General features: G+C 36.8%; 1 protein-coding gene across 5 annotated transcripts in view; it reads right to left on the bottom strand.

Moving 5' to 3' along the window:
* The window catches only part of VPS13B (vacuolar protein sorting 13 homolog B), a 497028-nt gene that overhangs the window by 229768 nt on the left and 240399 nt on the right, over positions 1-26861 (bottom strand). For all 5 annotated transcript variants that reach the window (XM_076329345.1, XM_076329347.1, XM_076329346.1 and 2 more), the window contains exons 22-24: positions 20716-20843; positions 12947-13181; positions 1674-1894 (exon numbers count right to left, since the gene is read on the bottom strand). In XM_076329345.1, coding sequence (XP_076185460.1) covers positions 1674-1894; positions 12947-13181; positions 20716-20843 — 584 coding nt within the window. The remainder of the gene's footprint in view (positions 1-1673; positions 1895-12946; positions 13182-20715; positions 20844-26861) is intronic.

Consider the following 26861-nt stretch of genomic DNA (forward strand, 5'->3'; position numbering starts at 1 on the left):
CTTATAAATTAATACTATTAATGTATTATATATATTAACCATGAGTAATACATTCAGAGATTTAAAAAAAAAAGAAATAATCAGAGTTGATCAGACAATTTGCTGGAATTTCGCTGACAGTGTACCAATCAAATGTAGCAAACTATTTTGCTACAGGAACATCTCAAAATATTTACCAGTTCTCTGACTAGCTGTGATATCAAGGTGAATTTTGTACAGTTCTATGAAAATTAATACAGAATGAGGCAGGTTTCCATAGGCTGTGAAATTATCACATATGAATTCATTAAAAGTTATGGAAAAACCACAAAGTTGCAAAGTAAAGCTTTCAGAAGTCTTTAAATATAAAATGTGATATTGTCAGCAAAATCATAATTTTGTCCTTTGCTAATTATACCTTTATAACAGTGACAACCCTTTATATGTGCAAACACACCTTTCATACAGCTTTACAAATGTGAGTAGACCTTGTTGAGGCTGCTCAATTTTAAATGTTAATTTGCCATGTCCAGTGCACAACCTCACTCTATCAACCCTCTTCCTAGTGAGTGTGAGCCCATCCAGTACCGAAGACAACGGCATATAGCAAATGAGTCAGAAATAACTTGGATGGAAGGTAGTGAATGGGGCAGGAGACCACACATTGAGGATAAAATAAATACGTAGTTTAAAACACTTGTTTCATTCATAGAACGTGGAATGAGGCAAGGGAAAAACTGCATACGACTGAGAAACATTGTAATGAGTACACACAAGGGATAACATTAAAATTACACCAGCCACCTTAGCTTTAGTATTCCCAGACCTAGGCCATAGGTCCATAAATCTTTACAAATGTGATGTGCTGTCTATCAGATCAAAATTATAATACTCTGTTCTTTCCCTTTCTTTCTGTTAAATGAAGCAATAAACAGACCATTTTGTCCATGACGTCCTTTGAAAAAATCTTACATATGGCTAAAACATTGGAGCAGACAGCATATGAATGCAGAGCCCTACTCAGACCTCAACAGATTTGCAGTTCCCAAGAACAAGAGTGTTCTCTCCAGCACCACTGAAAATGTTGCAACTGTCAGGAAAGTGTTATTCAAGTTGCAGTAAAGATTACTCAAAATTTTGCATAAAAAACCTACTGTATTTGGAACTACAGCAAACTTGATCCAGGTCAGTAAAACACAGGGTGCACTTTCTGAAAATCTAGCAACATCTTTGCCTTTTAATAAACATAAATGAGGTGGTAACTTTTGTTTACTCACATTAATCTGTTTTTTTCCCCTTTAATAAAGGATACCATTGTTTGCCTAAAAAACATCTTATGTTTGAAGAAATGTTAGTTCTATGAAAATACGGTAAAAAATTCCGTTAAACCATTTCAATATATGAATCCACAGTGACAGCAGAACAGCACTACAGCATTTAATGGTACATCTGCAATTCATTTCACTCCATCAGCCAAAAGATGCATTTATACTGTAGCTATTACATTTTGAGAAGAGTTTAGATTACAAAACGTAAGAGGGCTTCAAAGCAAGGCTTAATCTAAGCACCTTGATCTTGATGGCCCAGTTAAGAAAAAATTAAGGTAGAAGAGGCCCTCTTCAACAAAATGCAGAACAATTGTACTTAAATAGTTATTTTTAATTTCCTTTCACAAAACAATTAAATGTACCAACCTGGGGGTTGGAGCATTTTATTTCAAGGGACTCAAGGTCGACATGGAGGCAGACAACAAATGAGTGTCTGGATTCTGGCCCTGAAGCAAGCAGTTTCTGTGAAGTAACAGCTAAAGTAGAAGTACAGCCCATTGGTTCCACTAAATCAAGTGTCATCTGTTGTCCAAGAAGAGTATATATACTGAAATGATGCAGGCTAATAGTCCATGGAAAAGCATCACCTAATGATTAAAAAGAAGGGAAAACAGTTAAATAATTGCATAATAAAAACTAGGCTATTATTTTCTCAAAAGTCAGTAAAGGCCTTATCCTAAACCCCCTTAGAAGTCAGCAAGTGCAATCAACAACCATTAAATTTATCCCAAACTCTCACAAATATAATTCAACCATCAATTCCGTTCTATACCTCAAAATCTAAACAATAGCAATAAATTCTTTACAACTCTTGAAAAATTGAAATCCATTGGGAATTTTAACCCCAAACTGTTAACAAACGTGTACAACATAGTCTTTAAAGAACATTCTTCTTGCTTTATATGATTTTCCTCAAACTGAGGAGTATCCTGAAACCACTCCCCACTTATTTCAGCGTATGGATGGCAGAGGCAGTTCTTTACATTATATACTTACATGTGTTTACAGGTTTTAATACTAAAAAGGAGAATTATCTTTCTTCCAAAAATTTACAGCTTGCATCTTAGAGTGGTGCCACAGAGTAAAGTCTATGCCAATGCACTGCTCAGGTAAGTGAGACCTTGATCACAGTGCAGCTCTTTTCACTGCCTCCACTTAACTTCCTAGGAACAGAATGGTGATGGATATTGTGAAAACAAATTACTATGGACATACACTGAGCACATCATTTCTTATATTTGGGAGGGAGCCTACGCAGAGAAGTGCCTGGCAGCCTGCCATGAATCATTATCAAGAAAAATCAGCGAGGGAATTGGCAGTGTCCGGCTGAACAACAAAATGGCTGCAACTTCGGTACAATCTGTTTTCTTTAGACTGTCAATAGATGGGAAAGAAAAGGAAAAGTTTCCAAAGCAGGACCACAGAGAATTATTTGGGTAGGTCTTTAAAAGGCCAACAGGAACTCTTTTTAGTGAGAGAAAACCTTCAACACCTCTACCAGGTAAAGTTGAAAGGAAGTGAGAACACAGACTACGGAAACAGAAACCGAATCCCTGTGGTGGGTTTGACCTTGGTTGGCCACCAGGTGCCCACCAAAGCCACTCTATCACTCCCCCTCCTCAACTCGACAGGGGAGAGAAAATATGACGCAAGGCTCGATGGTCAAGATAAGGACAGGGAGATCACTCAGCAATTACCATCAGGGCAAAACAGACTCGACTTGGGGAAATTAATTTAATTTATTGCCAATTAACACCAGAGTAAGATAATGAGAAATAAGAACAAATCTAAACCCACCTTCCCCCCACCCCTCCCTTCTTCCCGGGCTCAACTTCACTCCCAAATTCTCTACCTCCTCCCCCCTGAACAGCGCAGGGGGACGGGGAATGGGAGTAGTGGTCAGTTCATCACGCGTTGTCTCTGCTGCTTCTTCCTCCTCACACTCTTCCCTGCTCCAGCGTGGGGTTCCACCCACGGGAGTCAGTCCTTCAAGAACTTCTCCAACATGAGCCCTCCCCATAGGCTGCAGTTCTTCACAAACTGCTCCAGCGTGGGTTCTTTCCACAGGGTGCAGTCCTTCAGGAACAGACATGGGTCCCCCGCAGGCTCACAGGTCCTGCCAGAAAACCTCCTCCAGCCTGGGCTCCTCTCCACAGGGTCACAGGTCCTGCCAGGAGCCTGATCCAGCACGGGTTCTCCATGGGGTCACAGCCTCCTTCAGGACTCATCCACCTGCTCTGGTGTGGTGGGGGCCTCCATGAGCTGCAGGGTGGATATCTGCTTCACCATGGACCTCCATGGACTGCAAGGGGACAACCTGCATCACCATGGTCTTCATCACAGGCTGCAGGGGAACTTCTGCTCCAGCACCTGGAGCACCTTCTTCTGCTCCTTCTTCACTAACCTTAGTATCTGCAGAGTTGTTTCTCTCACATATTCTCACTCCTCTCTCTCAGCTGCTGTTGCACAGCATTTTTCCCCTTCTTAAATACATTATCACAGAGGCACTACCAACATCATTGACTGGCTCAGCCTTGGCCAGCAGCGGGTCTGTCTTGGAGCCAGCTGGAACTGGCTCTGTTGGACATGGGGGAACCTTCTGGCATCTTCTCACAGCAGCCACTCCTGCAGTCCTCCCCACTACCAAAACCTTGCCATGTAAACCCAATACAATCCCACATATGATAATTGGGTCCCGAAGAAAGAATTTAGGCTCTGCAAGAGACACAACCAAAACCCAAAGAATGCTCAACAGAAGTGAGGCAAATGAGACAATGAAAGATATGTGGGTAATTCTCATTTTACCTGAAACAGATATGGTTTATTTGCTCTTTAGAAGTACAAGAGCATAACAATTATTTCAGGGTTTGTTTGGTTTTTTCCCCTCTAATGAAAGTCTTCATTATTCCATTTATCAGATTTTCTGCTGAGGAAGTTGGGTCTTTTTGTCCCCACTTGAATGATGGAGAGTCTGTGCCCAGCATGTGAATTTTCAATCCACCAAGAGAAACTGCCTGCCCCAATTCAAAGTAACATAAAAGTGGCTGGATGCAGTCTCAGATACAAACACAGCAGGCTGGTGAGCATCCACAAACCTCAGCTTAGGCTGAAACAGTCTTCATCTTCTGCTTTGTACAGAGCACATTCATTTGGAGGAAGAGAAGGAGAAAAGTTCTCCTTCCTATATCAAAATTCAGAAGATTATTTGGTATGAGGTTTTATTTTTCAAGATTTGGGCCTGGAGTCATGGGTAAGAAGAGTCCAAATTAATCTAATACCCCAGAAGCATGGGAGCCAGTCCTGAGAATCAGAATAGAACATGGCAGACAAATACAAATGTACACTGGGATGGGCCCTTGGAGTCTCACAAGACAATGAAGAATTCAAACCAGTAAATTTAAACAATATATGGAGAGTGTGTTTGCTGCCTGGTGTGGCCTACGGTCAATACTGTCCTGCTGAGATATCACATCACTAAGAAACAGCACAAATTAAGTGTTAACTGTGATTCTTTAAAAGAAGCTTTAGAAAAGTTTTGAAATTAAAATAAAGCTGGATCCAAACATCTTTTTACCATATTATTTTACTAAGAGTTCTATTGTTTCTTCCACAGAAAGAAATTGCACCAGCAATAAATTTATATGGTCAGGAGTATATACCAGGAGAGTCTGTGTGTCTCAGCCTAAGAAAGAACTGAAAACTTCAGTAGTTTATTTTGAAGCTATTGCATACTGAAGAATTCAGCTCAGCCAAAGTAACTTGAAAATATTTTGGAAAGGTTTCAGATTAGAAATTGAAAAGTAGTTAGCAATCTGTATTTTTTCCAAGTTCAGTCAGCCAAGAAATACAAAATATTAATTGTAATAGATGGAAAAAATTCAAATGCAAAGTCAACTCTAATGACATGTTTCTAATTACTACGCATGAACTTTGTTTTTCTGTGACCACCACAGTAAATTAACATCATTTATATTTCATGGATTAGAAAGAAAGAATCTCCAGAGAAAATACTGAATGTTAACTCTACTACGCTGCACACATTGTCTACCTTAAAAGGAAAAAAATGATCAAATTTTATCAATGTACAGAAACCACAGTATGCTGAACAAACACTGCAGTAAAGACATGGCAAATTTACAACTATAAAATTCCCCCTAATGTCATCAGTTACCTCTTCTTCAGCTCCATACACACTACGTGACCATTCTAACATTATACTGGAACTGTTCACCTGATAAATCCTTGTTTTGTTGTTGTACCTATGTTTGCTTTATTAGTTTTTAAAAAAACTTTACCTGCATTCATTTGCAGATTGGTTTTATGAAACTAAATAATTAATTCAAAATGTCTAAACATCAAAAGCAACACTGTTTATAGGATTTATTTAAAAAATGATTTATTAGTAGGAAGGAAGGAAGGAAAAGCCAGTGCCACACTTGGCAGATATTTTCTCTACATCTAACCTTCCCATCCATGTATACTATTGTTTTGTCACCTAATTGCCAAGATTCTTTTATGCTGAAAGATTGTAAGTAAACTTGACATGGCCTTCAGTGGAACTAGAGCTCACCCCACATCTCTTATGCGCAAGATTATAAAAGATACACATGAAAGACCCCTAGTATGGTTGAAGATTCTGGTTAATTCCTGATCTACTGCTTTCATAAATCCTTATTTTTAATTTCTTGATTCATCACTGTTCATTTGAAAAGCTTGAAAATGTATTCATTAAGATATTTCAACTGCTTTGATAACATCTTAAATTTATAAATACCACTTTCAGATCTTTGGCAGTTGACTGACCCAATCACCAGACAATTTTCAAAGAACTGGCATTCATCATTTATCTGCTATTTGCAATAGTTTAGCAAGACTCCTTTCCTACAGAGTGTTTGAGTTAGTTTTCCAATATATATAATTACAAATTTTTGGTATGTGCAAACACTTTCTCTAGTAGTTACTTGATGCACTTTGTTTCTTAGCTAGAGTTAATGCTCATTATAAGCCTTTCCATATGTATGACATACAATATTGATAAATGTACTTAACTGCTAATAATTGTTATATGTTTGCTCTCACTTTTATATGACACTTCTCTATTTTAAAAAACAGACTGCAGAAGTGGCAGTTATAGACAATGTTGTGTATACAATGTTGACAGTTGTACAAAACAGAAGTTTTGTTCGTTTAAAATTAGTAATGGTAGGAGAGAGATCATGAAAGCTTTACCATGTATATGACCTGGGATCTATTCCCAGGCTTGCTAAAGGTATCCTTTGCAATCTTCAAAAAGCATCTTGACTACTCTGTCTTCATTTCCCTTTCATTGCAGGGTCTTTACACGGATTTCCAATGCGCTTACATTCTCATGCAACATGCAGTGTTTAAAAGAAAAAGATAGTGCAATCATTGTATGTTAGGTCACTATTGTACTTCCTCCCAGCCATGCAACAGGGAAGCACTTGTATGGCTGCATAATCCTAGGTGCACCCTGTCGAAAGCCCTAAGGGCTCTGCCAAAGTCCAGAGCTCACTTTCAGCAGAAAAGATTTAGCTCCACAGACTTCTAATGTAAGCACAAACACACAGGCTTTTCTAACTTAAATCCAGCTACCAGAGAGCTCTAACAGCTGAACACAACACTGACAAGTTGTTTATGCGGAACTTCACTGCTATTCAGATACTGAAGAATGTCACTAAAATGTGAGAACTAATTTTATAAGGTCATTAACCATAACAGATAAGTTAAATACAATAATTACCACGTTTTACAGATGGTGACATTGAACATAAACTCAAATAGCACACTATTTGAATGCCAAATATTCATCTTGCAATTTACAGAAATTATTTTTCAGTTATTACATTGAAGCAGAGCATTTTTTTAAATCTAATGCAAGATGATAACTTTTAAGAATGCCAACATACTGCTGGTCTACTTTAAACATTTAACTGCCTTTTTTGCAGGTTGAAACATATATATGCTTCTATTACATTGTAGTAGTTTATGACCAATACATTTCATTATAATTAATTCACACACTAGTATTAGAAGCCCTAATTTTCTATTTCCCTACAAGTCAGTTGACAACTTATTGAGTTTAAATATATACTACAAAAATCTGTGAGGTTATATAATCTGTCATATTTCACAAACAAAAGCCATCTCTCAGATTTAAATGTTTGGAATACAGTGATTTACATGATTGTCAGTATACTGCTATCCATATGAGAATGTGAATATGATATCTAGCAATATCAACAACAATTTTAAGATATTTTGAACACTGGTTTCTAAAATGTATTTTACTGTGTCTTACAGTAAGATACAGATATTTAGGTATCTGACCTAACCAAACATTTTTACAAGGATGGATTCATAAAAGTTACCAATATGAACCCAAAGAGGAACATTTTACATGTGCCAGCTAAGGATTATTTAAAAAAAAAAAAAAAAAAAAAAAAGAGGATTGAAGCAGGGAGAACAGACTAAAAAAAAACCAGTAACTCGTTTAAAAACATGAGTGGAAGCCAGGAAAAGATTCTAAATTAAAATAATTAAAAATGTAAACTTCCAAACACAGGAAGATTTCATAGATGCCAAAAATGTTCTCATTATTACTCTAAAACTTAGTGCTTTATCTGAAGTAAAATTTTAGTTCCCTTCATGTCTTCAATTTATTTTCCTATTATTGCATTTTAAATTTTTGGAAGACCACTTAGCAGTCCAGAAGTCCTGATCATAACAACATTTTTTTCCAACTGTAAATTTACCACATTTTAGCCTATCACTGTATGTTGGGACTTAGAGAGTATATAGATGAATTGTCAAGTATTTGAAGTTTGATGCACACAAGCATGCACAGAAAGTCACAACTCACCCTAAGCAGTTCTCTAAACATTTCAGTTCTGCTCAAACTGAGTTTCTAACTATTTAATTTCTTCTTTGTAACTATTTTACTTAAAGGGTGGCTACAAATAGGACAGAGGTCCCCCTCTTCACAAGGAGCCAAAATGGAGAAGACAAGGGGCAACAGGTACAAGTTGCACTGGGAGAGGTTTCATCTTGTTATAAGAAAGAAATTTTTTTACAGTAAGAACAATCATTCACTGGAACAACCTCCCCAGGGATGTGGAGGTTTTCAAGATGCGACTGGACAGGGTACTGGATAATCTCATCTAGGCTCCCTTTGCCACAAAACTTTGGACCAGATGATCATTCAAGGTCCCTTCCAACCTGGGCTGCTCTATGGTTCTGTGATTCTATTTTAACATCCTCAGTGAATACTACCTCATGGATCTATCGTCTGACTGATTTGAAGTATAAAGATAATGATGTAATTTAATACCTTTTTATGAACTTATTTAGTTGTATCTGTTACTCAACATAAGTGCAACAGAATATCTCGTCCTTTACATAGATAAATCCATTTCTGTTCATAAGTTACTTAGTATGACTGAGCTAAGTTATGTTTCTGAATCGAAGTACTATACTTAAAATGTTCTTTTAAGCATTCCTACAAACTATAGTTACCTCAGAAATGTATCAGAGCTCTGAAAACAAATGGAAAGACCTGATTGTGGGATACTGTATAAGCTATTTTTACAGTATGTTGACATCTTGAGGTCAATAAGTCTCTGTGACTAGCCTCTGTGACTAGGCTGAAATATCCCCAAATGACAGTATGACTATGCTCCCTTTTCCTCCTCTTTTAGTTTTTCAGGTAATAAGAAAAATACATGAGTGAGCACACAGCTTTCTTAAAAGTAACTGCATCCTTGTAAACATGCCTTTCACTTATATCTTCTTTATAAAACAAGAATGATGCAAAAAATAGTCTCCAGGAAAAGCAAGGTTGAATGAATATAATTTCAGAGAGATGGTAACAAGTCTTAAGAATGACAGTATGTCCCTGAAGTCTTGTTCAAAGACAGAATGCAAATTAAGAGACTCTCCCAATAAAAGTTCATACAAATTATTTACCTCTACTTGGGAAGAAACAAAGAAGGTGACTTAAAAGCTTTGAAACAACTTTTAAATAGTCTGTTTAAGGGGGAGTTTTGGCATGGGAGAAGGCAACAGCTCCATTAGAGAATCAAAATTATCAAGATTGTGAGAACTTCTGTTTGGCATTATTCCCAGAGCACAAAGCCACACACAAATAAATTCCTTACCATAGGCTTTATCCCAACCAGGGGGATTCTTTTCTCTCACTAGGATCTTTCCTTCAAATCTGGGTTTGACAAAATTCAAATGACTTCTTACTTTCATAAATGGTTTAAATTACATCATCAGTTTAAAACAAACAAAAGACTGTTTAAATTTATTTATCTTTTATCCGTCACTATGATTAGCAAATTAGATCATTCCTACTGAAAGTCATTAGGAAAACACACATGTACCTTTCTCTCTCCCTTTTTTTTCCCCTTCTTTTTTTTCTTTTCAGTTGGCAGCATCTCTAATATGACTTTCAGTATTTAAAACTACAATTTTTTTTTGTTACTGTGAGTTAAGGTAAAATACAGGAAGGAGGAGAAGGGTCCAATATAAGTGGCAGAACAAAGGGAGAAGGAAAACAGTTATAAATCCAAATGAACTTCAGATGGCAGGAGCAGGAGTAGCTCTTGAATGTCCTTTTGACTTAATTTTTCATAGCATACCCTTTATAATTGTTCATGTTTCAGCAATAAGTATGCAGAAAACAGAATAATTTTTCCACAAAATGCGGTCACAAAAGCAATGGAACAATTGCTGCATCTCCCTCTCTTCATCTTAGAACAAATACAAAACCCAGCAACAATTCTTTCCAAATAGTATCATTCAAGAATACAATAATGAACTAACTGTACACCAATGTACTGGTTTTGGCTGGGATAGACTTCATTTTCTTCATAGTAGCTGGTATGGTGCTATGTTTTAGATTTGTGATGAAAACAGTGTTGATAACATGGGGATGTTTTAGTTATTGCTGAACAGCGCTTGCACAGTGTTAAGGTGTATTCTGCTTCTCATACCGCCCCACCAGCAAGTCGGCTGGGGGTGCTCAAGAAGTTGGGAGGGGACACAGCTGGGACAGCTGACCCCAACTGGCCAAAGGGATATTCCATACCATATGACGTCATGCTCAGCAATAAAAGCTGGGGAAAGGAAAAAGGAGAAGGAGATTCAGAGTGATGGCATTTGTCTTCCCAAGTAACCATTATGCATGATGGAGCCCTGCTTTCCCGGAAATGGCTGAGCACCTGCCTGCCGATGGGAAGTAGCAAATTAATTCCTTACTTTGCTTTGCTTGCGTGCATGGCTTTTGCTTTACCTATTAAACTGTCTTTATCTCAACCCATGAGTTTTCTCACTTTTACCCTTCCAATTCTCTCCCCATCCCGCTAAGGGGGAGTGAGCGAGTGGGTGTGTGGGGCTGAGCTGCCAGCTGGGGTTAAACCACAACAACTGGCATTTCCATGAAATTTTAAACTCAGTTATAAGGCTAGAGCTCATGGATGCCATTAAAATAAACCCAAACCCCAAGACTCAAGACTGTTAAGGATACTTGCCTCATCTATTTCCAATAAACAATTTTTCATATGAAAATATGTATATATCTGTAGAACAAGATTTTTACATCAGTATTCCTTCAGGATACTGCTGCAAATTCATTTACTTTGGTCATTTCTAAGAGCTCTATTTTAAAAAAATTGTACTGAACATAAGCAGCTTGTTCTCACTTGCTAGGTCCTTTACAGCTTATCCCCTCCTTTCATTTCTCAATCAGTTGTGGAATGTTAAAAGATGATTTTTCCCTCAAATTGGTCTACAACTCAAACCTCTATCAAATATTAGCTTTACAAATAAGAACTACCATACTTTTTCTCATCCTTAGGCTATGCACAAGAGCATCCCCCCCATAAACACTCGTAAAAACCTTCTCAATTTTTTTCTTCAAATCTCTACAAAAACGTTGCTACAATCCCTACAGACACAAAACAGAACACAATTGTTGCCTATCATGATGACCAATAGAGTCTCATTCTTTTCATGCACCCTCAGCAAGTTTGCAGATGACACCAAGCTGAGTGGTGTGGCTGACACGCCAGAGGGATGGGATGCCATCCAGAGGGACCTGGATAAGCTGGAGAAGTGGGCCTGTGTGAACCTCATGAGGTTTAGCAAGGCCAAGGGCAAGGTCCTGCACCTGGGTCGGGGCAACCCCCAGTACCAACACAGGCTGGGGGATGAAGGGATTGAGAGCAGCCCTGCCGAGAAGGACTTGGGGGTACTGGTGGATGAAAAGCTGGACAGGAGCCAGCAATGTGCGCTCGCAGCCCAGAAGGCCAGTCGTCTCCTGGGCTGCATCAAAAGAAGCGTGGCCAGCAGGTCGAGGGAGGGGATTCTGCCCCTCTGCTCTGCTCTGGGGAGACCCCACCTGGAGTACTACATCCAGCTCTGGAGCCCTCAGCATAAGAAAGACATGGACCTGTTGGAGCGGGTCCAGAAGAGGGCCACAAAAATGATCAGGGGGATGGAACACCTCTCCTATGAAGAAAGGCTGAGAGAGTTGGGGTTGTTCAGCCTGGAGAAGAGAAGGCTCCGGGGAGACCTTATTGCAGCCTTTCAGTACTTCAAGGGGGCTTATAAAAAAGATGGCAGCAGACTTTTTAGCAGGGCCTGTTGCGACAGGACAAGGGGGAACGGCTTTAAAGTAAAGGGGGGTAGACTTAGACTAGATAGAAGGAAGAAATTTTTTACACTGAGGGTGGTGAAACACTGGCACAGGTTGCCCAGAGAGGTGGTGGATGCCCCATCCCTGGAAACATTCAAGGTCAGGTTGGACGGGGCTCTGAGCAAGCTGATCTAGTTGAAGAGGTCCCTGCCCACGGGCAGGGGGGTTGGACTAGATGACCTTTAAAGGTCCCTTCCAACCCAAACTATTCTATGATTCTTTTGATAGTCTGCTATATATTTATGAATTTCTTTTCTCATCTTACATTGAATCATAGAATATCTCAAGTTGGAAGGGACCCATAAGGATCATCAAGTCCAACTCCCTGCTCCTTGCAGGGCTATCTAAAACTAAACCATATGACTAAGAGTGTCGTCCAGATGCTGCTTGAACTGACAGGGTTGATGCCATAACCACTTCCATGGGGAGCCTGTTCCAGTGACCGAACACCCTCTCAGCGAAGAACCTTTTCCTAACGTCCAGTCTGAATGTTAGATCCAAGACTTTTTTTTTAATTTTTTTTTTGCCAGCAAAGGTGGCATGAGAAGTTTTTCCTAACCTGCCTCCATTCTGCTTTGGAATTCATAACTCACTGCCCCCTCCTGTTGTGTCAAACCGAGTGTTTGTGGCTACACAGTAACTGGAATGACAAAACCAATGAAGGTAAAAATCGTACTTCTGAATTCTTTTGGCTTCACCAAACATACAAAACATACCACAAAACTAGCTCTTTGATGATGAGTTTCCCTTTGATCTCCGTGGGGCAAACCTTGTCATTAGTATTTCTAGCCGTCAATAATACATAACATGCTGCTAAAAAAGCAGCACAACATCAGTTGTTTTCAAAATGAAATGAAGATAATTTTCATAACAGTTAAAAATGGAAATTGGAGAGTAAGCTTGTTTGAGTTTATCACATTACCTTCTTCCAAAATGGGTCTCAGCACAACAAATGGGATTTCCTGCAATGGTTCCATGTGTTTGTGTCCAGCACTCATAATCTTTATCTGGGGCAAGCAGACGACAAGTGTGCCAGGCATACTGGCCTGCCCATGATACCAGCTTCGCACAGTCCTGGGAATGTCACCTGATACAATAGTACTTGGGGAAGGCAGGCTGTCATTCGGAAGGAATACACAACAAGATTGCACTTCAAGCTGAAAAAAACAAAGCCAAGAAAGATTTCTCAGAAACAGATCACCATTTTTTCCTCCGATGTGGAGTATTCATCTTGGTACAAAATCTGAAGTTACTCATCCGTCACAGCCAATTGAAAATAGTCTTAGCTTTTAGTTGAATTAAGAGGAAAGATGACACAAAATGTTGGAAAATAATATATTCTTGTAAACTACGATTATGGGAGGGGAGGAAAGAAGAAGTGTGATTTTGGTCTGTAAATTTGACCAGAAAGGTGTTGCCATATAAACTGAATATACATCTATTATCTACGTTTCAACAACTTTTTACAAGAAGCGTAACTGAGTCAGAAAATGTTCTCACAATAAAGCTGAGAAAGCCCTCTTTTTGCAGTTCATTAGCTTTTGTTAGCAATAGCTAAGCCTGTAGAACTAATCAATATTTTATATACTGTTACCTTCTATAAAGACTTCTATAAAGACCTATTTCAGGGAAAATTCTGTCTTTAGTTTGTAGTCAACAGTAATGAGCATGTACAAAAAGGTTAATCATCAGATAAACCAGGAAAAATATAAACTTTAGTGAAAAACTGACTTTAAAACAAATGGATAGGTGCATACATACACAAAGAGAAATGAATAAAGTTCACAAAGTTTATACAGCTTTTGTCCTGTTTTCATTGTAAATCAGAAGTAGTGCATATGGTTTCATATGAAATAGCACTTTTTTGTTCTTTATTTTCAAGCAATGCTGTTTCCCTGAAACACTTCTGACCATTCTGCCATCTCCTTATGAGCTTCTAGCGAGGCTGAGTGAGCCCAAACCACGAACTGAACTCACCACTACTTGTTAACTCAGAGGCAGTATAAGCTGCAGACTGTTAGTCTTCCTTGGCTCTTACATGTAATATTCTGCACCTGGATATCAAATAGCCCTAACAGCCTGCACACTTGAACGCTTTGTTAAGCTAGTACAAACTATGATTCAGTTCAGTTCTTCACATTGTTTGGAAAAGTCTAGCATACAAAATGTTGGACACAAGATGTTATTTGTAACTGTGATAAAAGAACATTTGTTTGCTGTAAACTTATGTAACAGAGTCTTTCAATTTGACATCATTAAAGGCATCACAGCTTAAAACTGATAACCAAGGTTTGTACTCCATACCCTCCCCTGAAGACTAACAGTCCCTCAAGACCACAATAGTGATTTGCAATAGAGCTGGAATTCCTCAGCACCATAAGTACTTTGCCAGCCTAGTGAGGAAAACACAGATATTCATCTTTATTTCAGCATTTTTGTGCCCTTTTGCTTAGACAAACTGACAAGAATTCACTGCAGAAAAATATAAGTAGAATTCTGCAAAAATAAATACATTGTTACATGAAGTCTGTGTTTGTTTCTAGTTTTAGAACTGTTTGAGTTGTAAAATGAAGTTAATTACATCTTTGATAAGTAGTTTATTGATCCAAGGTTGCAGAGTGTACTTTATTTATACTGGATGAAAAGCAACAGTGTATTGTTACAGATGTAATAGATTTGGATTTTTTTTTTTTAACTGGTAAATTAGTCATTGTGTCAATTTGCAAAGATTTTTACAGTGACACATTAGATCGTTTTCTGGTCTATTAGTAATAGGTTGCAGGTCAAGCCATTGTGGGATAATGATAAATAGATGACAAAGGAACTTATGATCAGTATAACTTTTGTTTTATCACTGCATTTCCTGAGTAAACAGTTTATAACAAATCATCCATTCTTCATCTCTCTCTCTCTCTCTCTCTCCCCCCCCCCCCCCCATGATGATTAACATCAAATGCTGCCTGGATATACAAACCATGTGGTAATAATAATCCAAAAATTCCACCAACTTGGAGAGATACTATACTTCATCACATTACCAGCAGCAAGATCTACAGGAGATGTTTTACAAAGTACTCTTGAGAAGAGATCTCAATACTCAGTAGAATTTTTACACTTAATTTACAGTTCAGTACAGCTTTGTACTGAAGACAAGTTCTTCAGATCTTTTTTTTTTTTATTTTACTTTGCTGTATCAAGAAAATTGAAGTGGAATCACAACAGTTTCACTCCTTCAAATGCCTGAGGGAAATTCCTGTTTACATAGGCATTACTTTGCCATTTATTTTCAAACAACTGAATGGGAGTTGGACCATGAATTTTGGTGGGGTTTACATGATAGCATCAGGCCCTCCATATGTAATATTACAGATTTGCTTACAGATATGGTTTGCTTACTTGTGTTTCATTTAAAGTTTTATATGAATAAATAAATTTTGCAAAACATTATTGCAGGATTTCAAAGGCCAACACAATGAACATATGGCAAAATTCCACATTTTAGAGCAAATCATGCAATTATTACAATTACATGCGAAATTGCCAACTTGGATGCACAAGGGCCCAATAAGTGCAAAATTGAATTGCACCTGTTAAACTTCTCAGAGGCAGATTCTACTTACACACAACTATCAACTTCAATGGAATCCATGTAGGTTTATCTGACAGAATCTGGAGATCTGTCTAATAACAAGTTCCAGTGAAGGAATGGAAGAGTGCACCTAAAATGATGGCATTATATGTTGGACAAAAGTGAGAATGTGTGCCACAGGTTGCTTCACCAATCAGAAAGTGCCTTAAAATATATGTAATCCAAATATCTTAAAATTAAATGACATCAATAGCATATATTAAAGGTATCATATAAATCTTTTTACACTTTTTAAATAACTGTTAAACTGTGTGTCTAAAATTGTGAATTTAATGTAAAATGTGACTGATTTATGTAACTGAATATAAACCTGCAGCAGTAAATCTTGCATTAATGTAAGGATCTGACAATCCAAGGGAAAGAAAATGAAGTAATCTGCCAGTAAGAAGTCCTCAAGCTGGGGGTCAGATCCTGTTCATGGAAACCATCTGGTTGGGACCCTCCAAGCCACACCAAACACAAATGATCTTTTAAAAAAATATCCTATTCATTAATGCTTCGCAGCTGCACTGAGTGTTACTTCATTTTTCCATGGCAACATCCTTTCTGTTTCAAGGATCTTATTTCAGTTTTGGTAGCAACGTGTTCTTTTGCCAATACTGAACACATTCATGTGTTAAAGAGAAGGAATTATTACAAATTCTTGAAACAGAATCACCCCCTATTTTAATTTCTATTATGTCAAGGCCTGTACAGGCTAAGTAACGTACACTAATGATAAACCAATGAAGTAAGCATTATTTTCCCTTCTACTTTTAAAAAGTTACGCAAAGCATATTGCTCTAAGCTTTTACTAATATATAAGCCTAAAAAAGTGCAATGACTTTAAGCTCTCTGTTGTATCAAAAGGAAAGTATTACGTTACTGGAATAAATGGAGTATTTTTAATTCATATTTTATAAAAAGGGAATGTTGCTTAATAGAGAGAACAGTGAAATATATACTACAAAAGAATTAGGTCTTCCTCACTGAGGAGGGTGGGTGGGAGGGAGTGAAACAAAACAAGTGACACACCATAGTTATCCTGCACAAGTGCGATGACAAAGGACAGGTTGTACAAGAGTCTTTACAGCCTTTCATGATAATGATACCATAAGGAGATTCCCTTCCCTAACCACATTTTATAGCTATATAAACCAATCAGAGGCATTGAAGATGACCCACAAGGTGACACTCACATAAAGGTGTCTCCTGGGAAGTGGCCTCTCTCCGCATTAAACATCATCCATCATATGCTCTCATCAGAAAGGCTAATGTGTTTTTCTGGGAGTTTCAGATACAGAATATAATCTCGCAACGACTCCCAAAACTGCAAAGAACCACCATTATACATCCTATGTAGGGGTTCTGGTGCGGTCATTATTTTAAGACCATACCTCAGCCTCTGACATCCAGATTAGCTCTACCCAATTAGACCATCTGCAGTTGAGCCAGACAGGCACTGTTTGTTGGAATTTAAAAAGGCCGGCCAGAAATTCATGTTTTGAAGTTAGACAAAAGGTAAAAATTATATAAATGGAAAGCAGAGCACATGGGTAAGAGAACTAAGAGAGCAGGCTACCTGTACATACAAATGAGTATAGTAAGGATCAGCTGCATTTTCTTTGACCACTTAAAACACAATGTCTTAGCACTACACAGTATTCTTATTCTTTTCTAAGAAAGCTTGATTTTAAAAAGTTTTTATTTAGTTAAGGAAAATTTCATTTTTTGTCAGTTTGTGGTAAGTAACCAACTTAAGAAATCATCCTATCTCATAACTACTGAATAACTGCTGAAAGCTGTAACTGCCAAGTTATAAGTCACAGAATCTCTTCCTGACCCATGAATAAAGACCACTGTTCAAAGAACAGGAACTCTAGTCAATCTCATTCTTACGTTTCTGTTCTTTCAATCAATGTTTCACTTCGACTAAAATTTTGTACAAGTTACATGCTTTAAAGAAAATATTATTTTCAATAATTTCAGGAAACAGACTCATTTTTTCAAATAATTTCAGGGATATTTAAAGGCATGTGGAGTATCTGGTTAGGTTTTATATGTAATAATTACACTCTTATTTAGTTGGCATTCATTGCAACATTACTCATTAATTCATTTGCTTTTAATACAGATCCTTCATTATTCTCACTGGAATTCAGCATTAACAACCAATTAAAAATAATTGTGTTTATACTGCTCCACAATTTTAGCAACTATTAGTATGAAGAACACGTGAAAAGTGAGTATTACCCTCCCACACAGTGTAACTGCCAAAAAGACCTCAAGGCTGCATATAAAATCCTACAACAACTAAATAATAAAAACAACTTTTTATAGTTAAGTATGAAAGTCTTTTCTCTTAAATAGTAATAGCTTACCACAACTCCCATCCACAAAATCTTCATGCAATATTCTATCATGAGCAAGCCAGGGCTAGGGCTAAGCAAGTACCAGCTTTGGATCCAAAACAAACTTTCCAGTTACTTTGGTTCCAAACACATTTACTCACTCAAACTTCCACTAAAAGAATAATCCTTTGATGATTTTAAGTTATGAAGTTCTGTTTTATCTGATGACAACTACAGACTTTTCTGTTCTACAATCATGTTAATAAAAGAACCAGGAACATGAAAATAGCTTTAGAAAAACCTTAGAGTCTAAGTGCTCCAGCATTTAACCAGACAAAATATTCTAGAAATTTGCTTTTTTCATGCCAAATGATAATAAAATACAGAAAATCTGTATGAATTTAACATATAAATATATTTATGTGTTTAATGAAATACGTATTATGTTTGATAAAATAAATATATCATACTGTACTTGAATCAAAAAACAGAGCAATAACCCTCATGATCTTATCCTCTACATGGCCTTGCACAAATTTCAGCTTTCCCATTTAGGCTGGTATTGAAGGAAAAAAAGATATATATATATATATATATATATGCATTTGTGTCTTGAAAGATATATTTAAATAAAATAGACTTAGGGACTACTAGCAATAATAAAAAGAACCACAAGCATATCTATAAATCCTTCATATTTCACTAAGAAGGACTACTGCATATTTGTTTGGAAGCACGTTCTTGGACTTTTCCTGTGGTGGTTCCTTGGAATCTGTGAAACTTTTCACTGGTAACATGTAATGTCCTTCTGGCAAGATACTGGCATATACTTTACCAAGTATGATCAAAGCATAAGGATGAAACATATGACAAGTGTGTAAGCTGTTGTATGATTTTGTAGGGCCATTTAATTTCAACATAGATAAAAACTAAAAATATAATTTCATATTCATAATGATGAAAACTGAAAGCATGAGTACCTTACCAAAAAACCCTGTAAAGAGTAAATAAACCTAGATCCTCAAACACCAGAAGGAGTATCTAATAAAAAAAAAATCCTCTGCCAGTATTAGCTCTAATCCGTGAGTGTATTACGTCAGAGCAGCAATACACTTACAAATTACTCTCTGAGAAAACATGTGCCTATCACTGTCATCAGCCTGCATCTCCACAAAAAAACCCACTAGCTTGAAAACAACCTTTTCTTGTTTTTCTATTTGGTAACAGGCAAACTTCATTTTTAGCTGCTCACTATCTTAACTATTCTTTGAAACAAATTCACTTTGCTGGTTGCTCATGTAACAAAGCATACCTTGAAAAACGTACAAGCAGAATATCTTAGTCCTGATTCAATTTTCCCCGTTTATAAAGGATCCAGCTCTTCATCATCCTCATTATTATATTATTACTTTTACTATGACTCAAACTGTAAGCCTCATTTATATAGGGATTCTCATTGTGTTGGGTACCACCCAGACACATAACAAAAATACACTGCTTCCTTCAGACAGCTTACAAATTCTCTCTCTCGACTCCCCTTATCTAGCCATTTTAATCTCCAGTGGAGACAACATTAAGAAAGAAAGAAAGGAATACTCATGAAATAATGATGAAAGAGCTGGCTGAAAACTAAATAGAGTTAATAGAAAGCATATCCTCAACTTCAGTATGTTCTGCAGTCAAGTCACAAGTCTGAAGTTCTTGCTCAGGCAAAACTTAAACTTTCAAACTTTCTAATATTTTGAACACAAAGTGCTTTCTGCATGAAAGAGGAGGAAAACAGACACAGGTTCTGGGATGAGCCTGTATATGAATAAATATATTTCTTGATAGGAAGAAGGAACAGAAGGAACATTCAACGATTACTTTGTCAGAAATAGGGAGTTTTTTATGTTTTTATTTTATTTTAACACAAAAACAGTTTTGCTACTATATGCTGGTGTACCGTAAAATACCAGTCTCATAGAATGTACTGTTCAAAAGGCACAGATTATAATAATTCTAAGTTAGGGTAATTTCTAAGCAGGCACTTGATATATACTTGGAAGAAAGGAGTCCTAATTCTAGCATTTCTAAGCCATCCAGTATTTTATCATGCAATAGTTAACACTGGACTTCTAACATGGCCTTTTTTGTGTATAGTATGCATATATACTGCTACAGGAAAACTCTGCTTTTACTGATTAGCGGTCACAATCTAGAGCAGTCTAGGATGAAATGGTTTAATCCAAGTGGACATCTACTCATCCTTTATGAAAAGGTAGACACGTAAGCAGCTGAGCCATCACTGTATAACACCATATTGTATCATACACCCCAAGAAAGTATTTATCATACACACTTTCCTCAAATATTTTTAGAAAGGAAGGTATTCTGCAAATCCAACTATGGATAAAAAGGTGTATAGCTATGTTTATAATACAGAAAAGTGTGACAAGCATTTTTTTTCATTTTTTTTTTTTTAAGGATCTTCCCCTTAGATATAAAAAAGTATATTGAAAACTAATGTTCTAAAACCAAAGCATTCTTTGCTTAATATACCAAAAATCTATATTTTATTTTTCTTTCTCTAAGACTTTGAAACTACTGAAATAAGACAGTAAAACTTGGGAGCTCCTTTAAAAACCCTCAAATAAAAAGCACTAGGATGCATAAAAAGTATCATAAAGTTTGGAAAGACATAGGTTTTTTTCCACTTCCTTTTCATCTTACCTGAAGTGTAAGGCGCTTAACTGCATTCCACACTATTCCAATAAATTCCTTCATTCTTTCTTCAGGACTTCTGCAGCTTTCAGATGAGTTCAGCATGGGTTTCACAGGAAGTGACAAAGGACGAGATTCTAATGCAAACAACAAAACTCAGTTACACAAAGAATATATAACTAATACACTTACTGGTAGCAAAGAAAAAGATTACTTCTTTTAAATTCTAAAAGAGATTTTCTCTCACTATGGACATAATAATAGTGTGTCTATTATTAGTTTTAAACTTGGCAATACAGCTGTATCAGTTAAGCCTGGTGAGAAATGCAATGAAATGAAATGCTTAAATTTTTTTAACGTAAACTGCTAAGAAAATATTATGAAGAATGCTTGACCTAAGCAAATTAAGACAGTTTTCAAAGTGTGATAACCTATTTGGTGATGGAATAGCAATCCAAGAGGTTTTCACATACATTGCTGCCAGTGTAATCTAAAAAAGGTTTTAGTTTTCTAAACTCATTGTAAGAAATGAAAGACAGCCCATATTAAATTACAGCTTTTGATTTGTTTTCTTTAAAAAATTCGCTTAAAAACTTGAGTATGCTTCCAAAAAAAGGCATAAAAATGAAACCATTTTCTTACTTTGCCAAGCTTAAAGGTACTAAAGTATAAAATATTTCAGCAAAATTCAATGTTTTCTAGTAAAAAGAGAAATTTCCTTACATTGTTAGTTATTTAATAACATGAATATGAAAAGATTTTAGATAACAGAAGCATTTAATTGAATATGAGCATAGTAGAACTTCAAAAGAGGACTAGTGAGGAGATCAAGTAGTAACTACAAATTCATTAAAGACTGTATGAGTTGTACATAGTTCCTCCTATCATCTCTTACAAAATACCCTCCTTCTTATGTTTTGGAATACCCAGCAAATTAATGTCAGCTTCCTTAACATTTCCAGTTTTGGCCTACATGTTGTTGAGCTGACAAAACTGCAGGAATAAATTACGAAGTCTTCATGACTTCATTTTAAACTAAATTGAAATCAGCACAAGTGTGACAATTTATGTCTCCCAATTATACAGCTAGGAGAAATCCATGGCATGAAAACTACAGAAAAATTCTTGTAACAAAATTATGCTATCAGCTGAACTCAGGTTAGCAAAAGTATATGCCCCTTGATATGCATTACTGGGTCTTCAGTCAGTTTTGATCATGCAAGGAAACACGCAAGGAATTGAAAACGAAACATCTGAGAGGTGAATTTCTGCCAAGAGCGTGCAATGTTAATACCACTTGAGGAATTAATTTGTGACATTTTTCCCATCAAGGCTAGAAAAGAGCAGAGTTGATTAATATTCCAGACAAAAACCTTCAACAAATAGTATTTTTAATAATCTGAAAAGAAGGAGAAGCATTAACTTTATTAAACTGATGGGGAATCAAAAGATTCAAAAAGAGAGGTGGTCAAAAGAGTGAAAGAGAATTTTTATGGCTGCAGTATAATTAGTCCTCTCAGATATTCCTGGCTCCAATTATGGATCTATTAGAAAGATAAAGAATGAAAATTGGATCATGAGAATGTAAAAGCGTGACATTTCAGGATTGTTTGTTGTCAGCTGTGCTGGAGAGACAAACAAGTAAATTGTTCATATGGAGAAGCTGCGTAGAGTAGCTATTGCATAATATTTTCTCATGCGGACATTTTTATGCCATGCAGTGAGTATTCCATCCACATTATGATAGGATTAAGTTAAAACAAAGACATTCAGTGAGGAATAGCTGTTCTGCTTAACTTTTTACCCTACCTCAGTTCACACCATCTCTGTGTAGTCAGGCCCTACGCTACACATATTACAAGGTAAGAATTAGGAACAGCTTGAGTATCAAGAAATATTAAAATAAAGGACTTACTGGAGTGTAGAACTCCAGAATGCAAGCATGGGTAAGGGTGACAATGGTATACAAAGTCACTGTGAGACTCTGGAAATCTCACAGGCAGGAATGCTTCAGGTCAGGATGAACAGATAAGTACAATGTAAAACTATATATTCTACAGCACGGTCAGCAGGGACTATCAACATCCTACGTCACTGAACAAGTGCATTCCTCGTGAGTGGAATCTAAAGCTAGGTTTTGTTCCAGTCTCCCATGTTTTGTTCGCTGGGAAACACACACTCTGCTAATTCTCTCTCAATTAGGGGAATCAACTTTCTAATGCCAGAAACAACTATCTGTGAATTAAAAAAAAAGTTAGCTGTCCGAAGCACCACTTGTTTCTCTCCATATATGTGCAATTCAAACCTGCAAAGCTGATTCAAAGTCCAGGAATATCCATGATAGACAACAGCTTCACTGTAATACTCCATACTCAACGAAAAGACCAAAAAAAAAGAAAGCCTCGACAGCCAACAAACAGATAAGGAACGATTCAACCAGAAATCATGGAAAACAGAGAAGTAATAAGTGTTTCAGAGTGGAAGGAAGAAACAAGCACAGAAGTAACTCCTGAAAAGAAAAGAAGAAAGAAGTCCTCTGTTCATTTTCTTCCTGTACTGGTAAGTCCCAGAGTTTTGTCTGAAGGGATGCTGGGACAGAACAAAGTCTTAATTCCCTGTCAGGCAAGACCATCAGTAGATGAAAGTTGCTAAGAGATTGTAGTAGTCTGGTGTGGCTATCGTGTGTGTTTGGCTAGTCCTCTATAGTAGACATGTAGGCTGGATCAGCTCCATCTGCCAACGGTATGAAGGTTAATCTCCTAAAATAATTATGCTACTCGGCTACTACTGAACTGAAAACCTAGGAACATTTCCTGGCACTGTAATCAGCCCTGTGTTGAAGCCAGGAGCCAGTCAGCAATAGCTAGATAGAAAATATGATTTGTATGAAACACTTACAAACTGATGAGGGAAAAAAAACAGAGGGGGGGCTGCTTCAGGTTGTGCAAGTTGAATTTTTAAGAAAACCAGTGTACAGGAACATGAAATGTTCCTACTCTCATCTTCTAGTCCCATATTGTGTAAGTGGTATTTTTGTAAAAATATATACCACAACTATTTCAATCAACTATCAATCACTCAAGAGGCTGCCACACTCACCATCAATTTCAGAACATACACTGGTAATGAACAGACTTTTTGAAAAGGACTGATCAGATCAATCAGGATTGAGCTACCAGAAGCAGCAGTTTTCATAATTCATAGTTAAAGTATAGAGGGAGTTCCAAGTGGCAATCCTGCAAAATTAATCATAAATGTACTCTCTTTGTAGGAGATGCCACTAAGCAAGACTTACAGGTATAAATTCTAGATAGAGGTGTCTTTTATATAAACATATGCCGCCTCCTTTGTGTTTTTTAGCCTCCTGGGAACTGGTTGCTTTAGAAGTCTGACCCATAAAATACTTAAAAGTTTTAAACATAAAAGGACCTTTGGGGAAAATGGTGCTATTCTGTGCTATTAATATTCAGTGACCTAAGGAACACGAAAGGGAAAATAAAATTTTTGAAGTGCAAAGATTTGGGGCAAATGGACATTTCCTCAAATAAATCAAAGCAGAAAAGACCACAGATCAGAGATTTTCCACTACTGGGTTGAGGACTACTGATAATCTGTACTCACCACTGGCCTCATGCTTTCAGTTCCTCCTCTGTCCTTTCAGCTAGCAATTGAACTAAAGGGAGGTAAAATACAACGCTAATACCTTATTCCTAATTTGTATGTGATACAGATCTATCATATCTCATTCCTCTGGCACAAGATGACTCATTTCTCCTGGCCCACTGTGTGCCTCAGATACCTCATGCATTAAGAGGGCAAGCAGCTTCTTTCTGGTTGGAAAAAGTTATCCTGCTGCAGGCAAACCCATACTTTCAGTGACCCCCAAAAGCTCAGAGAGCTCCTACTCTCTGAGACAACATTCATAGACAGACACCCATGCAGCAGCCTGCAGTAGGATAGTCTCTCCACCATCCCATCATATGACTGTACTCAAAATGCATTTGTTGAGGTCATATGACTTCAACAAGCTGGGCAAGCTTTCCTTCCCACATCACATCATCTGTCATATAGCTTCTCACACATCAGAACTGAGTTAAGCTGAGAAAAATCCTACCACAAACTAATCATAGTTACTAAGAGGCCATGACAGCAAAACACATGAACATTAATAGTATTTAAAAGAAGAAAGAAATCAAAGGAAACCGTACTATTATTACATGGTTCTTTCTGGAAAGATTTTTCCTCTGCTAAAATTAGAAGTAGTCTCCATAGTGTCAAAGAACTCACTGGGATTTCTTAATATCTATTCACATTTTCGTGCATTAGATACGGCTTTTTATCAGAAATAAAAACAAAAATACCAAGGTGTTTGCGACAAATGCAAGCCATTAAGGAACTGATCAAGGGGTCTAAGGGATTAGAAATGAGATTAAAATGCAGTGGAGGAGGAAATTCAAACTTCAAACAACTCTGGAAAAAAAATGTAAATGGCCTACAGGTTTTTTTTTGTGGAAGATTAATTGGTTTCTTCATATGTAAAACAAAACAAAAACTACCCCCCCCCCAAAAAAAAAACCAAAAAACCAAAAACAAACCCACCACCTACTTAAAACTTACTTGCTCTTTTCTGTAAACCAGCAGGTTTTTGTTTCTATGTATAATATTGTGCAAAAGTAAAAATTCAGTGAAACTTGTTATATAAAAGCTTGTTTGTCCTTAGGTTTGCATTCCAATTTCCTCATAAGTCTACATATTTTTATATTTGCAACACAACAGAACTAAACATATATGTCTAGAGAGAGAAAGAGAGAGAGATATGAAGGCATTACAAAAGATTCACACTTGTGTGTGTGTATATATATATATAGATATATGACGGCTAAAGAAACAAATTCTGTTCTCAATAGAACGCATTTCCATATAATAATTTTGGTCCATGATTTAATATTAAAACATTATACATATACAAGAAATTGCAAAAACACAGAGGAATATCTTGTTAAAAATGCTTCCTATCTTAATGTACTATTTTTCCCCACAATCCAATTTAAAAATAAAAAGTTAATCTAAGTAGCAGGCTCATTGAGACCATTAGGCGAAGCTCAAAGCTGTATTTACCAATATTTTCTGAACCATCAGTAGTGATTCAGAAATGTTCACATTTTATTTTTGCAGTATCATAAGAGAAGTTATTCCCTATACCCGCATTCCAGGATGACTGATATTTGAATTATTCATATAACTGAGCTTTTTTTTCCTAAGGATAGACTATGATGGTCTGTATGTAAAAAAGTTTGCACTCTTCATCAGGATGCTTGAGAATAAAAGCAGTACTTAACTAACTTAAATAACAGCAGAAAGTCCTTTTAAGCTTATAAAAATACACAATATATTTACCCACAAACTGAATAGTCTTTGCATAAATAATTTCTTTACTGCACTTTGAACATTTGTGCATTCTACTTTACTAACGGTGCAGATGATACATTACTTTTATCAATCAACATGATAATTGAGCCACACAGTCCCTGTCAGCTAGCCAGAGCAAGTCCCTTATACCCAGGGAAACAGCAGCACAGAGGTGTAGTGACTAAATTACAATGGTCATTCAATGAGTTAGCAGCAGAATAAGCATTAAAATACAGAGGCTTTTGACTTTTTACCCAACATGCCTTTTTCTAGAGTAAACATATGTCAGTAAACAAAGACAAATGTGATATTAACATTGTTGTGCAAGCAAAAAGGATCTTTCTGTGTGAAAGTGGGGGTTGGCTAGGGAATGGCTGTGGTCAGCATTTTCTCCCACCAAATTCTTAACGATTGCTGCACTATTTCTGGCAAAAAAAACCCCTATTTAGTTCCGGGAACAAAAATAAAAAAAGGACTGACACTTTCGTACAAAGCAATAACAGTCTTTCACAGGCAAAACTGAGCTACTATATTAGTAATGACAAAAATGTGTTATATGTGTGTTCGTATCTGAAGTCCATGGCTGAATTTATCTTAATATTGCTGACTATTCCAAATAAATTTTATACTATGAAGTAAGAATTTCAGCCTTTCGATTTGCAAGAACATCTCTGGTAAATGCAGGAGGAATTCTGCCTCGTTTTCTGCCTTTTTAAAAATACACTGAAAATTCCTTAGTCTTTTAA

Source organism: Aptenodytes patagonicus, chromosome 2, assembly GCF_965638725.1.
Source record: "Aptenodytes patagonicus chromosome 2, bAptPat1.pri.cur, whole genome shotgun sequence".
NCBI classification, from domain to species: Eukaryota; Metazoa; Chordata; class Aves; order Sphenisciformes; family Spheniscidae; genus Aptenodytes; species Aptenodytes patagonicus.